The sequence below is a fragment of the Castanea sativa genome, chromosome 4, assembly GCF_040712315.1.
Source record: "Castanea sativa cultivar Marrone di Chiusa Pesio chromosome 4, ASM4071231v1".
In the NCBI taxonomy this organism is placed as follows: Eukaryota; Viridiplantae; Streptophyta; class Magnoliopsida; order Fagales; family Fagaceae; genus Castanea; species Castanea sativa.
This window is the reverse complement of record NC_134016.1, coordinates 186,234-213,960: the sequence shown is the minus strand read 5'-3', so window position 1 is coordinate 213,960 and position 27,727 is coordinate 186,234. Positions and strand designations below refer to the sequence as shown.

The 27,727-nt window shown below is 35.4% G+C and overlaps 2 protein-coding genes and 1 long non-coding RNA gene across 9 annotated transcripts in view; all 3 read right to left on the bottom strand.

Annotated features, from left to right (window-relative positions):
• Positions 1-135: 135 nt before the first annotated feature.
• LOC142631295 (light-mediated development protein DET1) lies at positions 136-21,981 on the bottom strand. Of its 6 annotated transcripts, none has more exons than XR_012843567.1 (14): positions 21,764-21,981; positions 21,506-21,554; positions 18,766-18,871; positions 16,815-17,245; positions 16,434-16,662; positions 15,611-15,784; positions 9,357-9,425; positions 9,124-9,180; positions 5,506-5,592; positions 2,317-2,481; positions 2,007-2,102; positions 1,655-1,754; positions 1,238-1,450; positions 136-451 (listed from the first exon to the last, which is right to left on the bottom strand). XR_012843567.1 is itself a non-coding variant. In XM_075805438.1 (14 exons), exons 4-14 carry the CDS (start codon positions 18,835-18,837, stop codon positions 1,308-1,310), a joined length of 1,623 nt encoding a protein of 540 aa, XP_075661553.1. In that variant the 5' UTR covers positions 18,838-18,871; positions 21,099-21,218; positions 21,506-21,554; positions 21,764-21,965; the 3' UTR covers positions 1,055-1,307. The 6 variants fall into 6 exon arrangements, 4 of the variants coding, with proteins under 4 accessions (XP_075661553.1, XP_075661554.1, XP_075661552.1 ...); XM_075805438.1 differs by lacking the exon at positions 136-451 and adding an exon at positions 21,099-21,218 and having other exon boundaries at positions 1,055-1,450; positions 21,764-21,965; XM_075805439.1 differs by lacking the exon at positions 136-451 and adding an exon at positions 21,099-21,213 and having other exon boundaries at positions 1,055-1,450; positions 21,764-21,965.
• On the bottom strand, positions 9,432-15,592 carry LOC142631296 (uncharacterized). The gene is made up of 3 exons (XR_012843569.1): positions 10,201-15,592; positions 10,046-10,105; positions 9,432-9,953 (listed from the first exon to the last, which is right to left on the bottom strand). It is a non-coding gene; the product is annotated as an uncharacterized LOC142631296 (long non-coding RNA).
• A 4,982-nt stretch (positions 21,982-26,963) lies between the features above and the next one.
• Positions 26,964-27,727, bottom strand: part of LOC142631212 (nuclear pore complex protein NUP160) — a 37,946-nt gene continuing 37,182 nt past the window's right edge. For both annotated transcript variants that reach the window (XM_075805326.1, XM_075805327.1), the window contains exon 26: positions 26,964-27,675. In XM_075805326.1, the coding sequence (XP_075661441.1) occupies positions 27,634-27,675 (42 nt within the window). In that variant the 3' untranslated portion in view covers positions 26,964-27,633. The remainder of the gene's footprint in view (positions 27,676-27,727) is intronic.

Sequence of the window (27,727 nt, the reverse complement as noted above, 5' to 3'; positions counted from 1 at the left end):
AAGAATTTTATATCAATGTAGGGAAATGCCTTAATGCCCTTGTATTTATACTATTGATTTTAAATAAGTTATTATTATTATTATTATTCTTGTTTACAATCACAAAGAAAAATTACTCTTTTTCTTCATCAATTTTTTTTTTTTGTTTACATTGTCTTTGAATTCACCTTGTTCCTTGTTGTTCGACCTTGATACTCTCATAATTATATTGCTACGATCTCCTGCACTTAAAATTGAGCAAGCAATTTTGGCACTATTGCCGGAAAGCTGCCGTGTATTCAAAGACAATTACCTCATCAAATTACTTCATCCTAAGGTATTCTACAGTGAGACCTTTTCTTTGGTTACTTAGCCAACCCCGTCAGGACGTTGGCCGGGTAGGCCCTTCAGGTCCTCTTTTCCTTGCTCTTTTTGGACTTTCTCTACTGGGCTTGGGACTTCATTTGTTGACCTGATGACATTAAAATACAGGTATCAACAAATGGAAGGCAGACAATGTAATATAACGTGCTAAGCTAAACCACTTTCTCATTCACCCTTCTTCCTATCGTTATTGTTTATTATTTGAGAATTTTAAGGCATTGCACAACGTACATGGATTATCTGGGAGAATTTGCTCTAACTGTGTTTAGATGTAGCTTTCCACTGAAAGTTTATTTGTTTAAAATATAATCTTACATGGAACAAAAAATGAGACTTGAACAAATTGTAAATATAAATGAAGTTAAAAATGTTAGTAAAAAAAAAAAAAAAAAAAAACAATTGCCCCGGACATATAGTCAAGTTAGCCAGAAATAGTTTGGTACCTCTCAAAAAAACTAGTGTTAATGCTCATGGCAATGTTGAAAAAATCTAGACTTTAACAAGCATTATTTTCGTATAGGTATAACCTTCCCTTAAAAGACATTGACTAGAGGATGAGAAAAAGAACGGGTGCAAGTCAAGAGTGAGAAAGAACGTGAGAATCAGATGGTCGCAAATTCCAATCAGCAACATTTTTATATTTCATCTGTTCTTTTTCTTTTGTGAAAACATTAATATAAGGCACTACCTATATCGAATCTCAGGGAGAATTTCCTAAGCCAATAATGAGTAATTACTTTTGCTTGTTAATGCTCATTGCAATGTTCCAAAGTCGTGAATGTATTGTTATGGGTAAGTGCTTCGGGTGTACAACGTTGAATGTGCATTATTATACACTACTAAAATAAAAATAACTTTGCTGAATATATCTAACCTAGAGTAGAATCTCATTAAAGGTTGTTGTCACAACTTGGAGCAATCAGCCGACGAGATTTATAGAATCTTCATCTTCGGAAATGAATATTCACAACTGATGGCTGTGAGAACAAAAAAGTATGCTGAATAGAGAGAGCAAGGGGTAAAAATGGATGAAACAGGAATGAAGAAAACTTTTTTGTCCGACCATCCGCACTACCAGCTTCGGGACCTAATTAAAAAAACCAGATCATAATTATCATGAATGCTCCAAAACTCAACTGAGCAAAAGAATTAAAGGACAACCTTAATAACACAAGCAGAAGCTCATGTTATTAGAAACAACGTGTGAATTAATGATCATGGAATTCAACCATCGCTGAGACCATTTTGTTTTTTTTGTTTTTTGAAGATACCAAAAGGTGAAGACATATACCTAGTTTGATCTTAAATTTGAGGGAACATGGGGGCCTTCTTAAAATGAACTTGATGGGATGGTCTGTTGACGGTTTATGCCGGTCGGTTGCAGATATCAGCTGCAACAGTGGACCAAAAAACATGAGATAATGGTAAGAGTTTCAGATGGCATAATGACAAATTGCACAGTAGCAACTGAGGGTGAGAAAATAACAAAAGAAGTTGGTTAGTTTGATGCTCAGCTTTCAGTCACTTTCTGGCTTGTCATTAAGCAAGCACAAAAGAGCATTCACAGCATGCCATTCAAAAACAACTACTGGGTATGTAATAGCACAGAGAAAGGAGGGAAAACAATAGTTTTTGAATCAAACCTTTTCATCAAACCGAAAGAGAGATTGGTCAAAATAGGGAGAAGGACTCTGCGACTGACAACTGAAAGGTAAAGAGCCCAGCATCTTCTTTACAAACTGCAGAATTCATTGGCTGATGAGATATGAGGTTAATACAACAAAGTTACATGGAGTATGCAATGATGGAGCCATACATCAACCTTCTTATCATGCCTTATAAACATACAATAACAACAACAAAGCCTTAATCCCAAATTTTTTGGAGTCAACCTTATAAACATAAAATATAAAAATATTTACATGTAACAAGAGCTGCATATGAAAATTTCACCTGTGAAGAGCTGTTTGCTTTATTTTTCATGGATCTTAGTTGCTCCAGAGCATGAATATTATTTGAGTGAGATGATATGAAATTCATATACAAAGAATTTCTTGATGTCGAGTGGAAGTGGTCGCAATACTGCTCAAACAAATGATATAGGTCCTCTGCAGAATTCTACAAAATGTATAAATATAACAACAAAGTCTTAGTCCCAAAATTTGGGGTACAAAACATAAGGGACTGACGCAGGACAACCCAGAACAAAATTGAAACAACAATAAAATAAATGGATATGACCTAGGAGTTAGCACCTAAGTCTAACTTGAAGTTAGCACCATGCGGGAAAACCACTAGGAGTCAGCACCTAGGGTAGACCTGAAGTCAACACCAGACCAAAGAAAGACCAAACGTCTATTTTTACATTCATCAAAATATCAACTATCTCTTTAAGGAGTACAATAAGTTGCTTATAAAAGATTACTAAACCCTAATTCTAATTGGCTAGGAAACCCTAATTGTTTTGTTACAAAAATAATCTGGCTTCCAAATTAAAATATTAATAGCCTAATAAACTACTAGGACCTAAAACATAAAAAATACAATTGACTTGCAAAAATAAATAATACTAAATAAAAATCTTCTTGCATCTCCCGCATTATTCTCCTCTAGTTGGAGAAAACTTGACCTCGAGTTTTAAAGCATTGAAGGATAAGGACGATGACAAGTAACACTTGCTTCAAGTCTGGAATCAACTTAGGTAGCACAGGGAAAAGAAAAACCTTGAATTCCACCAAATCAAACTCATTTGGAATAACAAAATCAATGTGTGCAATCAGTATAATCTCGTCTTGAACCTTATGAACCATAGGAAGCACTGTGGTTTTAACCTCTTCGACTTCACCAAGATGTAGATCTTCAAGGACTGTGGAGGGTTGATCAGAAGCACGTTCAACTATTTCAACTTTCACATCATGTGCACCCTCAAGCTTGCTGGGTAGTTTCTGAGTGGGTGTTATTATCTTTTCTAGCTGGGTATTAATCCTAGTGATTATTTGCTTCCCCAATGTCCACGAAATAGGTGAAACATTCTGATTTACCTTTCTTACAATAGCAAAAAGTGACCTAAGAAGATCCAAGGAAATGTTTTCAGTTTCATTTATGACCAGACTCATAAATGTTTCCATGACTGAAAGTACAGCAGGTGGATGGTTGGACCTAATCATCTTCAAGAAACTTTGAAACATCTCAACAACCAATGCATCACACTCAAGATCCAACATCACCAAGCATAACTTGACCTTTGCAATAGTATCAGGAATTGAAGTCACCTTCTTATAAGAGCAAGTAGACACATGAAACATTTTCAAATGCTGCCACAATCAACTAAAATATTTCCTTCATTTGCTCATCCTTATATGGGGCATCTGGTGTTGTTATTCTTGTAATCTCAATAATGCAAGATACAACTGAAACCTTCACATCCATTTCAGCATGTCTCAAAAGTTTATTATTGATTAGAGCCTTTACTGAGGGAAAAAGTGCACCTCGCACTAATTTGGATGGTACTTGCTCTACGTATGCTAACAAATTTTCAACTTCATCAAGAAGAGTAAGGAGTTCATTAATGGAGGAAGGAGGGTTAAGGAGTCTATTCTCAGCCTCCTTAAGCTGCTTCTCAAGTTCACTATGAAAGGAAGTCTTTTTTTTTTTATAAATTTTTTAGCTCAGACTTAGGGGCACAAATCACAGAGATTGAAAGTTGAAACTAACGTTCTGATTTTTTTTTTTTTTTTGTGTGGGGCCCGGGTCTTCTACTTTTAAAAGAAAATTGGTGTTGTATAAGTTGGGCTTGGGGCTTGTTAAAAGGATCGAGTTGTGGGTTTTGCAATAGGATGACTTTTTTTTATAAAAAAAAAATTGGATGCTGGTCTATTGGATTGAGCTAAATTTATAATGGGCTGTATTGGGTTCTTTATTTGGGCCGGGTAAAATTGTGTTTGAGTGGCTAATGGGTCAGGTACAATTTTGAGAGACAAAAGCGCTGGTGTTTTTTTAAAAAACAAAAAGCTTGGTTAGGCAGTTGGTGGGATTGCGTCAGCGGCGGTAGCACTGGGCAAGTGAGGGCAATGTTGGCGCAACATCTAGAAAGGGATGGTGGTGGCGTGCGAAGCAAACTTCATGAAAGAATTCGACCAGATCCAACTGTGGGCATTTTTTTTTTGGCGGTGGTGTGGTGCGATGGTAGCAATGGGCTCTTATCTCTCTTCTTTCTTTGACTTTGTAGTTGCAGGAATTTGAGGACTTGACTGTGGGTTTAAGATGCAGGTTTCTGGTTGGCTTGAATATTTGGTTTTCTATTCGGTTACACAACTATAGGACAGCTTTTTGGTACTAAGAGAAGGTTTGGATTGGGCTGAAACGTGCACGTCTGCGTTTCAGCCCTTTTTTTTTGCTGGGATGCACACCGTTCATTGTTCATTGGCCATGAACAATGATTTTAGGCCAATAAACAGTGATTTTAGACGTGAACAGTGTTTTTCACCCATTAAAAAATTATTTTGCTACAGTATTTTTTAGTTTCAGTTTTCAGTTTTCAACTATATTCAAATGGACCCTAAGTAGAAAAATGACAAAGACAACTTTCTAGTGGAGGAAAACATGGCCGTAATGGGATTTTTTTTTTTTTTTGGGTGATATTTTCTGGCTCTTTCCTGCGGTGATGCTTCAACAAATCGGTGTTTGCTTTGATACCAAAATTAACGCAGAACAACCAGAACAAAATTAAAACAACAATAAAATAAAGGCATAACACCTAGAAGTCAGCACCTAGGCCTGACTTGGAGTCAGCACCAAGCGGAGAAACTACTAGAAGTCAACACCTAGGGTAGACTTGGAGTCAGCACCAGACCAAAAGAAAGACCAAACGGCCGTTTTTTTTTATTCATCAAAATATCAACTATCTCCTCAAGGAGTACAATAGGTTGCTTATAAAGGATTACTAAACCCTAGTTCTAATTGGTTAGGAAACCTTAATTGCCTTATTACGAAAATAACCTTGCTTCCAAATTAAAATATTAATAGCCTCTAATAAACTACTAGGACCTAAAACATAGAAAATAAAATTGACTTGCAAACATAAATAATACTAAATAAAAATCTTCTTATGTCTCCCGCATCAGATACAGCCACTAAAGTTACCTGATAAAATGCAACAATTTCAGTGGTCTCCATGTTATATACAGCAAAAAAAGCAGGGAAGTGATCAGCATTTCGTGCTCCCTGAACCTGAAGGAGGTTCAAAGAATTAAAACCATTAGACATATTTTGGACATTTTCCAATAATGAGCACAATGCATATTCCAACCAAGAAAGTAAAAGTTTAAATATAAATAACCCATATTCATTTATAAGAATCTACAACTACTTGATAAGCTTCGCCATTCTGTTAACCGGAGTGGCCACCACTTGAAAGCCCCAAGAGCCACCATGAAAATTATAAGCAAAACTAACCAGTGTTTGGGCTAGAGACTAGATGACTTGAGAACAAAAACGAACTGACTGGAATTCATGGGATCAATATTGACATTTTCACAAAATCCAAAATTTTTTTTTGGAGAGGTGCTACAAATTTATCAAATTAAGAAATGATTTGGGATACTGAAAGTATATAGAAGTAGAGATATGATGTGAAATCAGCACTAAGAAATATGAAATAAAAAACTTTCTTGCATATATAAGTAGCAGCTAAATCATCAAAGGATCTCTTACTAATCAAACTATTCTCAAAAATGATTTACCCGAGAGACTAAGAAAAGAAGGCTAGAACTAAGATGTTTCTAGCGGAAATTTCAATGGAAGTCAAAATACCCAGTCAAAATACCCATTCATTAAGGAGGCGGTTCTCTTCTTAAATAGTTTATTTGTGACGTAACAAAAAGGTTGGTTGAAGGTTAATATAGTTGCTGATTTTTTTTTTTGGAAGGTAACATAAAAATTTTAATAAAAAAAAAACCAACTTGAGTACATTGGGGATGTACAACGAGGCAAAAATCAAAAACCAAAATTACATCGCTCAAGTAAAACAGGAAGGGAAAAACAAGAAAAATGAGACAAAGTGACACTCCAATTAAGGAGAGTATGCAAGAAGGACTTAGTCTCTAGGGTAGAATGTTCACATCCCTCAAAACTTTGAGCATTTCTCTCGCGCCAAATACACCACATCAATCAATGCAGCACAAGTCTACAAAAGTCTATATTGCAATGTTGCCCAAACTTACCCTACCAAGACTCAAACAACTCAATGACCTGTGCAGCATAACCCAGTGAATTCCAAACAAGCAGAACACCAAAGACCACAACTCACAAGCTATTGGGCAATGAAGAAGAAGATAATCCATTGGTTCCCCACAACTCTTACACATATAACACTAATCAAACAAAAGAATATGCCTTTTGAGAAGGTTTTTGTTAGTTAAAATCTTACCTAAGGAGGCAGGCCAAGAAAAGAAAGCTACCCTTGAAGGAACCTTCAATTGCCACATCATTCTCTAAGGAAATGATAAGAGGGTAGGAGGGTAAAAAGAAAGATAAAATCTTCTAACCTCAAAACCTCTATTCCTTGCTAGCTTCCAACAAAACTTGTCAAGACCAATCCCCCACACAGTCGAAGAATAGACCATATTTATAAATAGATCAAAAGCTTCTCGCTCTCAATCTTGTGGTGGACAATGAAATTGAACATCCATATGAACCTTCCCATCAAACCAACACATAGCCTCCGCCACTGAAGATTCCCTTGCCCTACTAAGACAATAGAGTTCCAGAAAAGCCTCTTGAAGGGTACAATCCCCACACCACACATGATTCCAAAACTTCACCCACATCATACCTAAGAAGTTTAGGAAAGTTCAACTAGCCACTTCTAATATATCTACATAGGCTAACACCATAAGCACTTGACACCTTTTTAGTGCACCAACCACCCCAAACATTCTCATATTTCGCCTCTATAACCCTCCTCCATAAAGCATCTGTCTCCATGTCATACCTCCAAAACCATCTTCCTAACAAGGAAGAGTTAAAATTCCTCAATTGTCTTATACCAAGCGCCTCCCCCCCCCCAAATCCTACATAGGCTCACAAATCTTAAGCCCATTTTACCAGGTGCAATTTAGATTCACCACTAATTCCACTCCAAAGAAAATCTTTCTGCAATTTCTCCATACAATTAGCCACCTTCCTAAGTATAAGAAGAATGGAAAGATAATAAGTAGGTAAAGAGGTGAGAGAGCTTTTAATAAGAGTTACCTTAACCCCCTTAGATAAATATAGCCTCTTCCAACCTACTAATCTTCATTCCATATTCTCCAATATAGGATTCCAAATAGTCAATTCCTTAAATTTAGCACCTAGGGGAAGGCCCAAATATTTCAAAGGAAGGGAAGATTGCTTACACCCTAACAGCCCCACCAAAACATCCATATTATGCACCACTCCAACTGGAACCAACTCAGATTTCCCCAAATTAATTCTTAGACTTGATACCTCCTCAAATTTGGTCAGAATCGCCCTTAAGATAACTAACTGATTAGGGTCAGCATGACAAAAAATAAGAGTGTCATCCGCAAATAACAGATGAGACACCATCATTGAAGAACTAGCTGTATAGCCTATAGAGAAACCCAAAAGTTGTCCAGCAGTTGCAGCCACATCCAACATATGACCCAATGCCTCCATAACAATATCAAAAAGCAACGGAGATAATGGGGTCCCCTTGTCGAATCCCCCTAAAACTTCCAAAGAAATCAGATGGGCTACCATTAAGCAAAATGGAAAATTTGACAGTTGAAATGCAACACATTATCCCTTTTCTCCATTTCTCTAAAAAATCACACCGCTGAAGCATATACATTAAAAAACCCCAATCCACATGATCATATGCCTTCTCCACATCCAACTTACACAACACTTTTGGAATCGCTCACTTCAATCTACTATCAATCACTTCAATCTACTATCAATACATTCTGAAGTAATTAAAACATAATCCAAAATTTGTCTATCCTTCACAAAAGCATTATGAGAATCTGAAATAAGCCCATATGCCACCCTTCGAAACCGATTAGCCAACACCTTAGAAATAATCTTGTAGATCCCACCAACGAGACTAATTGGCCTAAAATCCTTGACCTCCATATCATCAACTTTTTGGGGAATAAGGGCAAGAAAAGAAGCATTAAGACTCTTCTCAAACGCAGCCTAAGAATGAAAATTCTGAAACACTTCCATAATTTCTGCCTTCAAAAACACTCCCAACAAGACTGGAAGAAAGCCATGGAAAAACCATTCGGGCCAAATGGCCTCTCTGGCCAAAGTGCATCTACCTTTAGAGATAATAGAGAAGTCCACATCATCTAGAACAGGTCTATGAGCCACAGTTTCAGAATAGAGCTGCCTAAAAAAGCAAGAAATACACTCCGCTATAGCTTCCAGATCCAAAGTCAATTCTCCATCCACCATAATTTGATCAATGGAATTAAGGTAATACCAACAATAAAATTCTACAGATGAAAAATCCGATGAATTCAAAACATAAAGAATGAGATAAATTGCCATCATAGACACATCTCTTAAATAATATCAAGCTGTGGTCTTATCTAGGGAAACCAAAGGTAATTCCAACTACAGTGATTCAATGGCTCATTCCCTAGAGCAGTCCTGTTCTATTATCCCTGAATTATTTGGAAGCATGTGGAGAAAGGCAGTAGGTTTAAGTCATTGTAAACCAAAATGCCAAAAAGGAGAAGAAAGCCTCACCACTCCCTCTACACTACCAAATTTGATTAGCAGGTGGTGCCGGTCCAAGAATTGTACCTGTCCAAGAGTTGTGTATAAACAACTTGTTATTAGCCAAATTTGATGTGCACAATAAAACTTGTTCAACATATTTGAGAAAGATGGTATAAGGAGATATGCAGGTAATGTTCACTTTTAAGTAATTTTGCAAAACAGTCACACAAACATGTATACAATAAGAGCCAATAACCTACCTTCCAAATAATCAAGTCTACATAATCTTGAAAATGGAAATAAAATTTCTTCTTCAAGCACTGGACCCTCTGCAGAAGCCAAAAGATGGTGTAAGAGCAATGGAATAGATATTAAATTATCCATCTCCAGCTGTAGGCCCCATAAACTCAATGGGCCAATGGCAACTAAAAAGGATATATAACTAGGTGCGGAACTTTGAAACAGTACTAAATCTTGATGCATCAAAGCTAATGACAATTGAAAAGCAATATAGGTCCACCACTTCTTTTTTGGAATTTATATGCAACCAATGGGACATGAACCCATGACCTACTTTCTACCTTGGTGCTATAAGAGGAGAAGATACCATTGAGATAGAGCTTGTTGGAAGTCCACCACAAATTATTTGAATAACATCTAAGAGATTTAAAAATGAAAGATTATCACAGAACCAAAAAAATATGCCAATCTAATCCATGGTTTTACTTTCTACCTTGCTCCTATAAAAGGAGAAGATACCATTTGAAATAGAGCATGTTGGAAGTCCATCACAAATTATTTAAAGGCGAAACTACACTAATGGTCCTTGAAGTTTTCCTGTTGAGCGGTTTTAGTCCCTGAAGTTTCAATAGAGCGCTATTAGTCCCTAAAGTTTTAAAACTAAACACAATTGCTCACTTCACTAACTTCCATTAGTTTCTTTGCTTACTTGTCTAACGGAAGAATGAGTAGACATATTTTTAATGATGTAGCAACCCTGTCATATCAGCTGCAATGTCAAAAAGTAAGATAGTTGCAATTAACTTAAGTGGCCGAATCAAAATTTGAAACTTAATTTAAAAATACAACCTAGAACCAAGTCACCTCTCTGGTACTCCTTTCTCTCTTTGTAAATTGTAGCCAAACATGAAACATCAGATAGATACGGCGAGACAAGGGGGACTCAAGACAGCAGCCACTTGATTTGGATCAAAGTCTCCAAAGACCTTCAGATCTTCAAAGAGAGGCAGCACACCTGAAGTCTTATAAGATCCTAAACTAATACATTCACGAAGCCCAATTTTTAGCGTATAAATCTCAAGAAAGCAACACTCAAAGAATTTACCTAGATTGTCATTGCCTTCTTGTTCAACCCTTATTGATGAGTTGACAAGGCCAGGGGCAAGTCTTTATAAAGGAAGAGAATCAACCGCACTAATTGAGACCGAAGCGCCTATGCTTGCTGCCGACCCTTATGAATGACCCAGTATCGAATACTGGTAATAATATCAGCAAAAGAACGTTCTCCCGTGCTTCCAGACATGCCGAGCTCCACATATTCATGTACAGTAAAAGGGGGGATCGATTCTGTGAAAGATAGGATCAGTAAATGGAAATTCACTGAGATTTCATCTTTGTGAGATCTTCAACTCTCCTGTGGCGGTACGTGAATTCTTAAGCGCCAGTGCCCCCTGTCCCATCCAATCGCCTCGGGGTCGAGCCCGCCGCTCGGCCCTAAGATGGATCAAAGAAGAGTGGGAAACCTCTCGCTGATTTTTGGAGAATCTAATTCATGTTCATGCTAACAGAAGAACAGATCCAATACCAAGACGACTTCTTTCTCAGGAAGTGCAGCAAGTACTCTAGGAATTTTGGGATATCATGGCATCATAGGTGGTGGTGGCATTTGGGGTATACTACCCAAAAACAATGGAAGAGGTGCCCCCATTGGTTGTTGGGTCTGACCAACCACTTGTTGAGCTTGACCCGCCACTTGTTGGGTCCTAGAGATTGTAATCAGACAAGTCTGCCAAACGATTCACTTTCTTTCTTCGATGTGTGAAATCGTCTAGGCTCTTGCTTGCCTTTCCGAATCCAGCATTTTAGGAAGTCTCGCCCAGGGGAGTCCGTTCTCCTCAAGGTATGGTTCGAAAGGGTGCATCCCATGTCTTTCTTGGTAGGAAAACCCCAACCGGCCATTTTCGTCTTTACCAGAATCCTTTTATCGGTCAAGAGAGGGACCAAAGTAAGACAGTGAAAGAGAAAGCACTTCACGTAAAGACGCGATATTGCTGGATCGGGCTTTCGCCCGTTGTCCAAGATTCCCCACTGCTGCCCCCCGTGGGACAAAAATACGGGCTTTCCTTTGTTCGAGAATCCCCTGCAGTAGAAGAGGAGGCATGCCATAGTTTAAGAAGGGGACAGAGATCCGGCTGGATCTGATTTTCTTCCAAGCCATCTCTACGCTGTCTGCAACTCAAGCTGACTTTTTGAGCAGATATTAAGCCAATGATCAAGTCAAATACCAAGACAAATTATATAATATTAAAAAAAAAAAAAAAAAAAAAGAGAAATAGATGGAAAAAATGAAAGGGTCCTATTGGGTTACAGACAAATTTAATTTTAAATGTTCACAGCAAGAGATCTGCTCCAGGTATTGCATATATGTAGGACTATGTAGGTTGTGCACTGATGTACGGAACTCTCGCTTGCGGATCTCCTTCGCTTGCAGATCTCCTTGTCTTGCTGTCTCTAGAGATTTTTGACATGGATTTCATCGAAGTTGCATAGAGAGAGAATAAGAGGTAACGGAGAGAGAGGGGTAAACAAAAAGGAGAGATTTTTGCAATTTTTTTAAATAAAAAATGTTGCCAGGTCATTAAAAGTATGCCTACTCATTTTTCCATTAGACACATAAGCACAAAACTAACAGTAGTTAATGGAGAGACCAATTGTGTTTAGTTTTGAAACTTTAGGGACCAATAGTGCTCAGTTGAAACTTAAGGGACTAAATGCGCTCAGCAGGTAAACTAAAGGGACTAATAATGTAGTTTTGCCTTATTTAAATAGCGTCTAAGAGATTTAGAACAACAAAAGATTATCACAACCAACCAATCTAAGCATAGGGCAAGGACTATTCACTAAAGCAATCAAATTGGAAGACATATCCTAGGAGACTTCTAAGGTCCTGACTCTTTACCATTTGACTAATTTATACTACTAGAATAACTACTTACCAAAAAAAAAAAAAAAAAGAAACTACTAGAATGACACATTAATAGACCTTGAACAGCACAATGTACCCTTATCTTCCCTTGAATGAATTTTCGCTTAGATCTTTTAAACTATTGTCATGATGTTCTACATGCAGTCCCTTTTTCCAGTGGGGAATTTGGTCAAAACTCATTCTTGAGTTTCAGCACTAGTCTGCACATCAAAAACCGAATTGGCTATTGTTCCCTTGGAAACTATAATTGTTTAGTTATTGACATACTTAAACCTTTGTGTTCTCAGTTTTTTTTTTTTTGGTTTCAGTGTTGCATCCTAGCTTGTTTTTTGTTATTGCATTGTAAAATAGGTCTCTACATCTGAATTCTGATTAAACCAGCTGAATTTCTTCTTATTTTCTCAAATTTATAGATATGTCCTCTTTCCAGGTGTAACTTGGTGAATTGGTCTAAGGTATGCTCTCCTTCCCATTCTGGGGGTCTAGCAATTAGAAATCCGAGATATTTTAATGAAGCGCTATTGGGAAAATGGTCGTGGAGCTCGGGTCTGGGAGAGAAGCATTATGGAGAAGGGTTAAATATGGATGTGAGGAGGGAGGCTGGTGCTCTAATTCTACTCCAGGCTCCTATGGGGAGACTACTAGTAGTGGGTCTACTTTTCTAGCTACATTCAGTTTGAACTTGGAGATGGGACTAGAGTGAGATTCTGGCATGATGTCTAGTGTGGGGATAATCCTTTGAGAGTGTGTTTTCCAGAATTATTTGGAATCAGTAGTGTTAAGGAGGCTAATGTGGCTGATCTCATGCAGTTCCCTAGTGGGGTTCTTTACTGGGATTTGGAATTGTTGCGAGCAATTAAGGATTGGAACTTAGAATGTTTGCCTATTTTTTGGATGTTATACATGGAGTCTCGTTGAGGGGTATTGGTGAGGATAAGATTTGTTGGATGCTTGCTAAGAGTAGGGGCTTTGAGGTGAGCCGTTATTATCAGGCTTTGTTGGGTATATGTAATCATTCCTTCCCTTGGAGTATCCGAAAGCAAAAAGGTTCCTTCCAAAGTCGCGTTTTTTGTTTGGATTGTAGCTTTGTAAACTATTTTAACTATTGATAAATTATGCAAGAGGAAGATGTGAATTCTGGATTGGTGTTATATGTGCAAAAGTAATAGACAATCGGTAGATCATCTTTTATTACATTGTCCTATTGTTTTTGAGTTGAGGTCTATGGTATTCACTCTCTAGTATAAACTAGGCAACGCCAAAGATTGTGGTTGAGCTCCTAGCACGTTGGCAAGGAAAATTTGGCCACCATCGTAAAGTGTTATTTGGATGGCTGTATTGTTTGATGTGGTGTATTTGGCAAGAGGAATAACTGATGTTTTGAAAACTTTGAAAAAGACAATAGCCGACTTAAAACTTTTCTTCTTTATAACACTATCGGATTAGATGTCTATCATAGGAAGTCATTCCATTTTTTCAGTTTATTATTTGATGGATGCTTATAATTTGTGTATTTGATTGTTTTGGTCCCCTGCTGTATACTTGGGTGACTCCTTTTTATGACTTTGAATAAAATTTTTATTACATATAAACAATTTAAAAAAAAAAAATCCCTTTGACTCTCAGAACAAGGCCTTCACATGGTATGCATTCCAAGAAGGCTAAAATGCAAAATTCACCCTTTATGTTTTACCAAAATTCATTTCAGTCATCTAACTTTGCTTTCATTTATTTCAATTCTTTAACTTTCAAGTTTATTGGTTTTTCCATTAATTTTTGTTACATATTGTGGTTAATTTTCCAATTTTTTAAAATTTCTTCAAATTTTTTAAATTAAAAAAAAATCAATTAATGATTGAAAAGTATTTTCCATTTTTTTTTTTCGAAACATTTTAACAAAGGTGGACGGAAAGACCTTCATTGAATAAATTTGAAACTTAGAGTGTTGAAATGAACGAAAATAAAGTTAGAGGACTGAAATGAATTCTTAAGAAACTTAGAAAGTGAATTTTGCATTTTAGCCTTCAAAGAACCTAGCATCAAACTTTGAAATTATAATTTTTTCCAACATTAATGTTTAGAAGGGCTTTTCCCTCTGAGTTAGATACCAACTGATGAGAAACAAATTCAGATCCACTTCCAAAATCATAGATGATGGAGAAATGGTTGAATTTTCTAGCAGGCCACTATTACTAGTAAGGAACAGATTATAGATGACTTAGTGGTCTTTGCCTTTCACCTCTCCTTGAGATTTTATGTTGTGATGGACAATGAGCTTTGGATCAAATGGCACCTCCTCCTCCCACAAGGGGATTGAGTGTGTGTGTAGCTTAACAATGAACATCAATCAAGTCCAACAAAATCAATCAGTATTTATAGGTCAAATTTGGTGTCTACAGTCTAAACCAACTCTCTTGTGGTGGGAGAGACTCAGCCCAGTGAAGTGTAGCTCTTGGCAGCGAGGAAGACTAGATTGGTCTGGAAAACATGTGAACTATTTTTCGGTGGGCTAAAATGGGCATGAAACAATGGATTGAATAACAGACCTGATTTATCAATTACTGACGACACCAAATTTGACCCATTAATACTATGTGATTTTGATAGACTTGATTGCTCGTGATTAATGCTATTAGAGATATTTGGTTTTTATTTCTATATATCATGTCATCTCATTTAAAGTATTTTCCCCCCACATTATTCACTATTGCAGATAGTGATAATTCAATAGTTGGGGTAGGAGGGATTTGAACCCTAGACACCTTTGTTGGAGACTGTTGGAAATGTCAATTAAGCTACAAGGATCTTAGCATTCACTGTTATAGATAGTTGATCATGGATTATGAGATTTGGGTTTGAAGTTTTCTTCCGACACTTAGTGATGTTTCTTGTGTTCTTATCTCTAAGTGTTTCTTGAGTTCCTTTCTTTATCTTATGCTGCTTGTTGATTCCAAGCATCCCTAGGTAGTGATCCCTAGAATCTATTTTCTATTTTTATCACTTAGTGGTGATTCCTAGGTTCAATCTTTCTTGTTCTTCTTTGTTTCTTCACACCCCTATTTTGAGAGTTCATTGTCCTGCATCATATCCAACATTATAAATTCATCAAGGATAGAGCTATGATTATTTCACAATGCTTCGTGAAATGCAAGAAAATAGAGAGAGAGAGAGAGAGAGAGAGAGAGAGAGAGAGAGAGAGAGATGAAAACAGCCAAAGTTGCTCACAGATAACTGAAACAATACTTATATTCAGGAAAAAAAAAAAGGAAGGAAAATTATATAACCAACCAAGGTCGGATCTTTTTCTTCATTCCATATTCTGCGGAATATGAATGAAAGCAAGCGTTGTTTGATGCCACTCAGAAAAGACTCGTCTAGATTAGGCTGGCTGTGATGTAACCCATTCTGAACATGAGTCTGAGGCAACTGATGCAGTTTACTTTTGTCAGGAAATGCCATGCACTGCCATCAATGGCTGAAGGGTCAGTTCAGAGCTCCAAAAACCAAGACATTAGAATAAGTTTTTATTAATCAAACTTGTTTGATTTGAATAATAATGATATAGAGGAGAATGCAAGGTAATTAATGATATCTGCAGATGCATATGCAATCCATAACAAAAAGCACATAGATCAAACCAACCCAGAAGGGAAGGCTAATTAAACACGAAAAAAAAATACGAAGGCCACCACACCAAGCAAAAGAAATAGAAAAAGAATGGTCAAGACTAAAGATATACTCAAGAGTTGAGAATGTAAAAATGCTGTACCTCCAAATAGCCTTATAGTTAGCACAAACCAAGAATTTATCATAAGTACAGGAGCCATTAGATGATAACATTTTGATGGTGGAGAGAGAGAGAGAGAGAAAGAGAGAGATAATATGGACAAAGAACTTTGTGGTTCTGCTGGTGCATCCTAATCGATGAAACTCTCCAAATATTTTTCTGTTCTTTTTTATCCCATTGTTAAGCAGGCAACTGCAAATAGAGATTCAACCCTTTTTACCCTACCCAAGGGCATTATTCTTTTCCACTATTCTAGGAAATCTGAAGTGAAAAGCCTGTTGAACTTAAGTGAATATCAAAAGCTTAAAAAGTAATGCCACTTGCCTGAGCATTTGAATTGAGAAAAAGTTCATCATCTTCATGACAATATGCCCCAATAGCTCGTACGTCCACAAGGTTCCCAGAGTCCCTAATTTGGAGAATGTGTACTGTTTGATAGCGAAGTGACACGATAGCCAATAGATCATCATACAAGAAGACACCCATGTTATGAGCCAGATTAACAAAATCATTGTGGAAGACTTTCTCATCTAGTATAACTCCATCTTCCAATCTAATTGCACAAGAAGATATAGATTTATCAGACATAGAGTAACCAATTTTTGTTAGATAGGCATAAAGCAATCTCTACAAATAAATTAAACCTTCAGTGTGTAAATTTCTTGAAAATTGTAAAACCACTGATACGAAAACAAGAGCACGTACCTCAATAGATGAAAGGTTATCTTTTCTACTGACGGGAATCCCGGAATAGCTCCTCTAGTAGCAGGTGCATCTTGGCTTTGTACAGTAGAAGTAGTAGCAAATATTCCATATTGGTTACTATCCATGTAAAGGAAGAAATCTTTGCATATTTGTTCATTGCAGGAGGCAAGTGATACACTATATAACTGTGTGAAGAAGCTTTCAAATCTCCTTGCTTTTGAAGGTAGATCATGAGCATCACAATCTTCTTCTTTGCATGAAAATGAAAGCCAGGTTGGCCTGTAAACAATCAGATCCTGATTATTTCTGCTGAAACTTATAAGGTATTGACCATCATCTGTAAATTTGCGAAATGAATGGTCTGGGCATTCAACATCATATATGGTAAAACTTGGAACTAAATTCTCATAAAATCTTCTGGCGCAATGAACCTGCAAGCAAAAAAGTTTATTTAGTTTCTTGTTAAAAATTTTTAATTTATTTTCTACCAAGCTGTTTCTTTTATCCAATCAAAAATGAAAAACCTTAAAATGACAACATATGAGTTCCTACCTAAAGTTCCCAGGCTGTAAGAAAAATACTGTCTTTGATAACAATATTATAGTTTCTTCTTCAATCATAAAATAGTTTTACTATGATCAACAAATGTATAATAAGAGAAGGAGATGGCAAATAAAAGAAAAGAAATGAATGTTCCAAAAAAAAAAAAAGTTTTAACATTCTTCATACATATATATATATATATATATATATATATAAATATGTGAACTTGATACACATTGTCAGTCCACTTCCTAATATAGTATTAGAGCCTGGTTTAACTGTTCCTGGACGCTCCATGTGCTTGGCCCATTTTTCTCTATTTCAGATGGATTAGATGGGTCTATGCCTCTGTTAGTTTGTCTTTTTCATTCATTGTTTTTATTGGTAACTATACACAAACCTAGTAGGTCTTGAATCCATAAATCTCACCCTCCACCTTGTTCTTACAAGGAGAAGAGATTCCATTTGAGCTAGAGATCATTGGCCAGTTTGTCTGTGTTCCAAGTAGGTCATTAATTTTGTTGGGCCAGGACAGGAGAGGGTAATTATCATAACATGTGTTATGCATGAAATCCTCAGTGCAAGCTTCGGTAACCCTATAATTAGTTTCTTCTGTTCTGCACATGCAAGTCCTTTGGTTGGTTCGGTGCAACTAAGCATGCCTAAACACGAGGGGAAGCATTAATGTTAATGTGTCTATGAGCTTGACACACTTTTTTTTTATAGGTAATCAAAGATTTATTACATAAAAAAGGACATCATGTTAACGATGATGAACACTCTTAAACTTAAAATGAATGCAAGTAACTCAAGAAGAGACACAAATAGAAGAAAGAAATTCAGAAATGGAAATACATTGCGTAAAACCCCAAATTCTACCCCACGTAAATAAGGTCCCAACTAGTATAGGCTTCAAAAGATCTATTGATCTCACAATATCTTCAAAAGTAGGATTATTACACTCCCGCCAAATTAACCACATCAGAAAAGCTTGAACCACATTCCAAATATTAGAGAAGTGCTTCCCCGGCCAATTCCACCAACCAAAAAGCAGGGAGGCTACTGTTGACCCACTTCCTCATAGATTAAGCTTTTGAGACTAATGGTCACCATCAAATAAGATATAAAAAGGTCCAAATTACCAAAATACAAGACAAGCAAAAGACTTCAATCCAAAGCAAACCAAGAAAAACCTAAGTGAGTGGAAAACACACATCTAGAGGAAAAGGCAAATCCAAGTTCATGGAAAACCATGTTCAATCCACCATTATGCAGCCCAATCATGAAGCAGTGATTTCAGCTAGTCAATAACAGTAAGAATACATAAAGAATCAAGATCTTTCAAGTTGCACAAGTCCACAAATGGAATCATACGAATTGAAAAATGACAAGATTAAGAAGAAAATACACTAGTTCCAGGAGCAGGAGTGCAGATTTGTCGCTGAAAAATCCTTGCAACGATGTTGTTACTTCTAAACATTACTACTGATGCCCAAACTCAATCGATATCCCCCCTGGAAACCAGTATATGAAAATTGATATAAGCTAACCATCCATTAGAAGCATCATTTCAATGTAGCCATGCATGCCAAGAACTATTGCAGATATGTGTGTGTGTGTGTGTATATATATATATTGTAAGAATAGAACTCAAATTTGCAGTCCAATTATAATATTAGATAAGAAGCAATGGTTCTAATAAATTTTATCAACTATGAGAAGATACTTGGGTGTAGCATTATATGAATAATGAAACTAAAATTGGTTGATACATTGCATGATAGAAGTAAACATGGGTAGTTCACTTCTAGTATTAATCAATTAACAACAACCCCCCCCCCCCCAAAAAAAGAAAAAGAAGCGCTTATATAGAAAATTAGAAGTCATTATTTTACAAAAAATTTTATAAAAAAAAAATTCTCATCTACAAATAATAGTCGTAGGAATTCCGTTAAACAAATAATGATGATGCTCCAAATGGTAAAGAGTAGAAACAGATTGCTCAACTATTCATAACTACTTCTGAGGACTTCCACAATGGCTATGGATTTTAGATATTCAATTAGCTGTTTTGTGCATAAATGCAATATCAACACCAAGGTTTTTTTTTTTTATCATACTAAATTGATCTATACAGCAACATGCATACAGACAGCTCTGTAAAAGTAAAGGCAGGCAATCAAAAATTTAAGCAGGAGCAAGAATGCATAGTCATATAAGTGACAACAGGATTGAGGCGATGAGCGGCTGAGAAAAAGGCTTGTTTTTATGGGAATAAAAGTATAAGAGTATACGATGATGACCCATAAGATAAATTTTATTTACTAAAAGGATGATGAAGAGGTAGAAATAAAAAAGTAAAACCATAGAGAAGGCACTACAGATGTCTTTTTTTTTTTTTAATACGTGAGAGGGGACTAGAGATATCCTTTGAATACAGATTATAGAGAGGGAAAATTATTAAACAAAAAAAAGAGGGAGTAAAAAACTGATAAGAGCAAATACAAAATCTCAGTAGAAGCTACTTTCACTAGGAAGAGCACATATGCTCTAAAGAATCATAAAAAGATCAATTACAATCGCAAGGCTACGTGTTAGATTGATGAGAAAATAAAAGATGAAAGAGGCAAGGGAAATCAACAAGATGTGTGTCCCTTTAGAGATATAATCAAGCCAGAAATAAAATTTTGATCCAAATTAGGCCCAAGTTCTATTTTTCTCCTTGACATTTAAAAGTTTCAAATTTACCCCTGAATTTAAAAGGTCACAATGTTTTTTTTTTTTTTTTTGTGATAAATATGGTAGCAATGTTATCCTTCCATCACTTAGCTATGAACTGAATTGCACATGTGGAAGACAGAAGGTTGATGTTGCATAACTACAATCTGACCTGGTGGGAATTTTGAGATAAATGGTTGCCCCACCCCACGCACCCCCCCCCTCCCCCCCCAAAAAAAAAAACACAGCCCACTCTTAAACACAACTCATGCTGCCACCACAAACAGCCATTTGATATGGAAAACAGGCTAAATTGCAAAGATTTAATTCATTTATGGACGTAATTGAAACCTTTTAGGGACGAAAAATGGACCTACGAATAATTTTAACACCAGAAGTTTATTTATCTATAGTTTTAGTAGATGTAACTAGATGTATAGTTAATTTCAAGATAGAAATTTGGATTATAGACAAAGATGAAGGGATTGTAAGATTTGATAGTCAAGGGATACCAAAGAGTGAATGCTTTCAAAATCTTGGACGATTTATTCATAAGGATGGGGAGATTGAAGAGGATATGAATCATAGGATAAAAATAGGGCAGATGAAGTGGAGAAGCACATAAGGAGTATTGTGTGATTGTAGAATATTCATTAAATTAAGAAGAGGAAAATTTGTATGATGAGCTACACTCTACAGTACAGAATGTTGGGAAATGAGGACACAACATGTTCATAAGATGAGCATAGTCAATCCTGATTAGTTGGTTGAGGATCCATAACGAACCCTAAAATTTTGGGACTAAGGCTTGTTTGTTGATGTATGAGTTCATCTATGTGCAAAGGATGTTGGAAACAAGGACCAAAATTGTACTTTATCCTATTATTATTTATGTAAATTTAAACCAAAAAAAAAAAAAAGGTGCTCACTTATTAGCATAGACACATTATTTCATTAAAACAAATTAGAGTGGCCTAAAATGAAGATTGTTAAAATAAAAGTTGATGCTATTACAGGTATTACCTGTATGAAATATAGCAGCTAGATATGGCAAAAGGCAATGAATGTACATTGAAAAACAACATCAATTCCACCAACTTTTCTTTCCAAGACAGCCTCTAGCTTGAGAATTATAAGACTGCCCTGCATCAGAAAAAGTTTAGGGAAGAAAAGGTGGGGAGGGGGGGACTAGACTCCAGATAAAGCCCAATTTCAGAGGGAAGTTTACTACTACTTCAAAAGTAATGACCTTCTCAAAGAAGTAAGTATGATAATTAACCATTAAAAAAATTAAATTAAGATTAGCCACTACTGGAAAAACGCCATAAAGTAGATAGCTTGAAATGTAGGAATCCATATTTCCAACCAAAAAAAATGCAGGAATCCAATTCCTAAAAAAGTAAAAAAGAGGGTATGTGAATAAAACATACCAAATGGTTTTTGGAGTGCAAAAGAGAAGTTGTTGATTGTTGCTGCCATCTGGATCAAAAATAATATAAATTCAATAGCAGCCTACTCATACTCATACTAATACTACTATTACAAATCATCAAGAAGTAGTAAAGCGTATCAGGATTTACCCATCAATGAATCCCAATAATAATAATAATAATAAGAGTCACTTGTGCTATCTATGATGAGTATTGAGAGAGAGAGAGAGAGAGAGAGAGAGAGAGAGAGTTGATTACCCGTGGAAGGCGGCGAGAGAGGAAGCGTTTGATAATTGAGATGAGCAGCAGGAGCAGGAGAAGGAGAGAACTTCACATAGCACGAGAGAGAGAGAGAGAGAGAGAGCCACAGAAGGCTTGCCGAGTTAGTGAGTGAGTTAGTGAGTTATTAGCGAGTGACGTGGGACTGTTTGAGCCCTTCCCTTCCCCTCGGATTTTTTCTAAAAATCTAAACAAACAAACCCGATATCAAAATAGGTACAAAAATAGAAAGGCGAACTTCCCATTTTCTTCAGATTTTTTTTCAGTACTTTAATTTTACTTTTATTCATTTTAATTTTTTAACTTTTAAGTTTATTTAATTAAGACTTTTTCATCAATTTTTATTATATATTGTGGTTAAATTTTCAATTTTATAAATTTTTTTTTCAAATTTTTTAAATTAAAAAATATTCAATTAATGATTAAAAAATATTTTCCATAACTTTTTTTTCAAAAAATTTTAACAAAAGTTAACAGAAATGCCTTAATTAAATAAATCTGAAACTTAAAGGGCTGAAATGAACAAAAGCAAAGTTAAAAAACTGAAATAAAATCTGAAAAAAGTTAAAGGGTCAATTTTGCATTTTAGCCAAATAGAAAATAAAAACACTAATACTATCACTTTTCTTTTCTAATATACCCTTACATAATAAATAAATCCTCTTTCATATTACCACCAAATATTAACATTTTTTTCATTAAATTAATAATAATTTTTCATCTTTCAAATCTCTCTCTCTCTCTCTCTCTCTCTCTCTCTCTCTCTCTCTCTCTCTCTATATATATATATATATACATTTTTTTAATTTAATTTTTAGCATACAAACCAAAGTTCCTACTAATAGCAATTTAGATAAGATTGTTATTAATTGATGAGGAATGAAGAAAAATTTACTCCAGACCATCCATGGTCATCCACACCAGCAGTCATCCAGAAGAAAGCACCAAACAAAGGCTAACGCCCATGGTCATCCATGGACGAAAACACACCCGCAGCACTCGTCCTAGGAAAGCGCCCATCCCCATCCTGAAGGGATTCGTCCACAAGAGGACCCCTAGACGAGACTTTTACACTTAGAAATTACTAAGTACATTTCACCACTCCGCAACATACGTATAACTTCCGGTGACCGTTGTATGAGAAAATATAACTCATAAACAGTTGTGGAAGTTATCCTTGAACCTTCGCACCTCCTCAAATCCAGAGGAGGTTACAATCTCAATAATTGTTCTTAGAACACTATATAAACACCCATTTAGACCAGAAAAAGTGTACGTTTTTTACTTCTCCCAAAAAGTTAGAACTCCAAAAATATAGTGAGAAAACTAACTTTGTCATCGGAGGGTTCTTGGCCGGCGACCCCAGTTACCTTTGATCGCTTTTCTTTCTTTTTCAGGACATCGAGAGATCAAGTGGTCCTTTCAAGTTCAAAATATCCAGCCTACTAATTTTCTTCGCATCATCATTAATCATTTTTCATGTTTTGCAAATATAAAGGAGATGAGGAAACAATGTAATTCAACATTGAATTTATCAAAAAGCTATCAGATAAAAGAGTTTATATGGAAAAAGAATTAGTGTGCGTTTGTTTACACTTTTAGAATCCAAAACGTGCATTTCCAACCCCAAAATCTAAAACGCGTGTTTGGTAAATTATTGTCATCGCGTGCTATCAAAAAGCAGCTTTCTAAATACAAAGGACTATCGCATTTTGAAAACAGACCTTGGAGCTGCTTTGTCGAAAACGCAAATAAATTTGAAATGTTACCGTTGGTCATTTTCAGCATTATCCCTAAACTAACCTTATTTTTATTTTAAAATCCCAATTTTACCAAGATCTCTATAAAAAAAAATACCGTCATGTAAAAGAAAAAGTGTTGCAGGCCTTTTCTTCTACTGCGTGATTCTTCTTCAATTCCAATATAAACCCATAAACCCACTACTGCTGCAGGCTTCTTCTTCTTCTTTGTTAAAACACAACAAATTTTCACATCAGTTAAGGTATCAAATCTTTCGTGTGTCAAAATAAAATATAATAAAATAATAAAATATTAGACTAGGATTGACCACAACTAAAAACAAAAGAGTATTGTGAAAATATTCTAACATTTTATTATATCTCTAAACTTTTTAAATTAGTACTACTTTTCTTTTTTTAAAAATAGTGCTATTGACATTTTATAACAATTTCATAATAAAGTTTACATAGTAAGTTGTTATTGGTTCTCATTTAGACTTACTAGTGACATTATTTTTTTTCCTACCATTAACAACTTGTCATATAGACTTTATTGTGAAATTTTTGTGAAAATATTGTGTCCATAACATGCATTAAGAGAGGTAATTAAAACAAAGAATTCTCTTTATATATATATATTGTCCTTTAGGTAATTTACAACTTAAACTGCCATTTTTATTAGTATTAGCCAAACACTCAGCTCTTTCTAAAAGAACTTTTTGATAAATTTTACCAAACACTCTCCTTTTTTAAAAAAGCCTAATTTTATACCGCACTTTTTAAAATCGTCACTTTTTCAAAAAGCATAATTTAAAAAAACTGAACCAAACTCACCCTTAATGTAAAAAGGTGATTTGTAATTTTTTTCTCCTTGCTTTCTTTTGCCAAAGAAGACATTTAAAGCCTTAGTTATGGCCAAAACCTAAGGAAAGGGCTTACGTGCAATAGCATTCGAATTAGACATTATAAAATAAATAGTATACATGCCAAATTTTGCCTAATCAATCTCAAAAAATGCCTACATCAACTTATGCAATTGTGGGGATAAAAGGCCCAAGATGCGTTTTTGGGCCATGGGTTTTGTCTGAGAATGTTTACCTGTCTGAGGATGGATTGGTAGTGGTAAGGATGTCAGACCTAGAGACTCACGAGCAAATTGTGGTAGAAGAAGCTAATGGAAGTAATTTGAGGAGGGTATCTCCTCAGCTAAGCGAAGTAAGGGTCAGATGGTACGTCATGTTGACTAGAATGATCTTTTAGAGGTCTTGTGAATGAAGATATGTTTAACGGAGGCACAGAGAGCAGGAACAGTTGGGAAATATCTTAGAGAAAGCTGCTATCACCGCATTGAATGCTTTGTACCTAAGTCTCTAGCCACATTAATAAGGAGGTGATATCTGAATAGTGATTTTTAGCCTTACAACTATTACCTAAAAACTTCTGGAAGGTACAGATGGGACAAATATCAACGTTAGCAATCTAAACCTACACGTGGAGAGCAAAAATGAGAAGAAGGGGGAAGTATAAGAAGGAAGAAGGTCCCGGAGAAAAGAGAGGATGGAGAAAGAGAGAGAAAAAAACACACTGTAGATTGGATATCTGTAATCAATCTTTAGGAGAGAAGAAATATAAGAATCTGCTCCTCGGCTTGAGTCGGAAGACATTTTTCATCATACAAACCAATCCATCCCTATTATTTTGCAATCTTGGGCCACTGTTGTTATCGTTTAAACTCATTAGAAACAAGATTTCTAGCCTACTCTCTATAAATTTATTATATTGGGCTCTTTGGGCTTATACCATTTCTCTTGTTAAGCTTAGGTACAAATTGAGACTTTACAACAATTATTCTGCAAAATGCATTTTTGCTATAGTATTGGTGCAAATATACACAAGCATTGTTGTTTTGCATTTTGATTTTTTTTTTCTCTCTTTGAGTTTTTGAAGGATAAATGAAAAAAGTGAATGATAGTTATGGTGTGTGTAAAGAGAGAGAGAAAAAAATCAAGAAAATTTAATATTTAATGAGATAGAGCTTTAAATAAATAATTTGATGGAGGTGTTTTGAAAAGTTGTTACGCAAAATAAACATGAGTTTTTTGCATGAGCTAATATAAATAATCTACGAGTTTCCTATTTCATATCTCAATGAATTGTTTTCAAATCCATATTTCTTAATAATAAATATATAAATAAGAACAAAGTCAAGCTACAAACTCCTACTAAAAAAATTAACTTTTGAAATAATTGTTGAATTGCACGTTCTTTATATTCGTAACATTTCATGCCAATTGAATGCTATTTACCATTTGATCTATAAACTTATTTTTAATATATAATTAAAACTACAAAAACTTAAAATTCAGATATTTTATTGATGAGATAATTTTTTATTTTTGATCTATTGTAAATTTTACAAGTAAGAATGATATAAAAAAAAAAAAAAATGCAATCCAATGATAGATTTGTGAAAATTTACATCCAATAATAAAAAATAAAAAATAAATTAAGGGAGGTTTTTACTTTTTTCTATAAAAATATTGTGGGAAAACTCATATTTACTTCTTATGCTATAATGACAATTCCGTTTCAAGTAGGCTGTTGATCACAAGCATTAATCTTTTCATTCTAGGTTTCACTTCCAAATGCTGGGTGGAAATGGATAATGGAGACAATTCAAGCATATAAAGATTGCCAAATGTATTTATTCTTATACATATTACATTAGTTTTTAAATTCCAATCTCCAGGTAACTGATTAAAAGTCATAACATCTTCATTCTAGGTGCAATGTTCAAAAAATGGTAGCATCCACATAAGTATTTCAAATACAAATTTGAATAAATTTGAGGCCGTTTAGTATAGGAGTTTAAACGCATGTTTTTAGTTTTTAAACAACATTACACGCATTTTCACACTTTTTCATCCACACATATTTCCAAAAAATACAAACAATGTTACTAGAACAACGTTTCCAAACAGTTATTACCTTATAAAGTCAATAAACCCACTTGAAAAAAATTATTACAGTGCATTTCTTTGTTGTGGAACGTATTCTATTTCCCCCACCCCACAAAAACCACCTCAGGGTCAGCAAAAGTTAAAAGTAAAATGCCCATTAAGCAAGTTCATCTAATCTATCAATATTCAACACCCAGACGAAAAAAAAAGGTGGAATGAAGACCGTTCAAACAAGAGAAACCCATGCATCGCATAGGTTTATGACTATTACAAACTAAACCCTAAATTAAATCAGTAGACTAAATTTAAAAATGAGGAATTAGCTAATATACACAATAAATTTTAAGTTTTACTCTCTGACCACTTGATTTGTTATATTATTAACGTGTATTTTATTGCTTGATAACGAATTAGATAATAAGACATATACATTATTAGGTAGCTTAGGTTAAAACCGAAATAAAAATATTCGTACATTGGTAAACTGGGAACTTAAAAATCATTTCAATATGTGAATCACATCTCATATAAGATTATCCATGAGAAACAATAGCAAACTTTAAAAAGGTATCAAACTATTTTTCTTATACAAGAGGGAGAGGACAAGAGAGACTAGGAAAAGAAAGCTGCCAAGAGTCCAGCATAATTGACTCCAGATTACCAATTGCGAGACGGTTGGTCTCCAAACATCCAACACAAAAAGCCCACATATTTGCTTTTGTTGGCCACCATTCGTTTCTCCCCTCACCAGTCCTCAAAACATACAGAATTGTAATCAAAATGCATAGCCCCAGATGTAGATATTTTCCTCATTGCAGTGTTTATCTCCAGCGTATGGGGTATTGATGTCCTCAACTAATCTACAAAATGCTTCTAACAGGCTCTTTTTAATGATTCTGCAACATAAGGGGTAGTGGTGTCCCCGACTAATGTACAAAATGCTAACAGGCTGTTTCTAATGATTCTGCAACAAGGCCCAACAAATAAGCCCACGCCATCATTATTTTCTATGATGGAAACTAATGCAATTTATGCACTCAGTTAAGGCACTTCTTTGTCCTTTACTAAGTATGGTAAGTATCAGTCTATCCTGCCACTAGCGCCCAATTTTGAGTGTGTCAAGCATGTTACCGATATTTTCTGGAAGTACTTAATGAACAGCAGAAGGCACATCATCTGAATCCACCCTAAGCTGAAAAAACGTACAAAAAAAGTAAGGAAAATCAGTGGCAAAGTTGATCAGA

What these genes read in the sequence shown, in the direction of transcription:
- LOC142631295 (XM_075805437.1), bottom strand. Translation starts at nt 18,837, where the DNA reads ATGTTTAGAAGTAACAACATCGTTGCAAGGATTTTTCAGCGACAAATC. An exon ending in TAGACTTGATTATTTGGAAG is followed by an intron (nt 9,181 to 9,356) that starts GTAGGTTATTGG and finishes ACTCTTGGACAG; the next exon opens with GTACAATTCTTGGACCGGCA. An exon ending in AAGCAAACAGCTCTTCACAG is followed by an intron (nt 2,103 to 2,316) that starts GTGAAATTTTCA and finishes TGAATTCTGCAG; the next exon opens with TTTGTAAAGAAGATGCTGGG.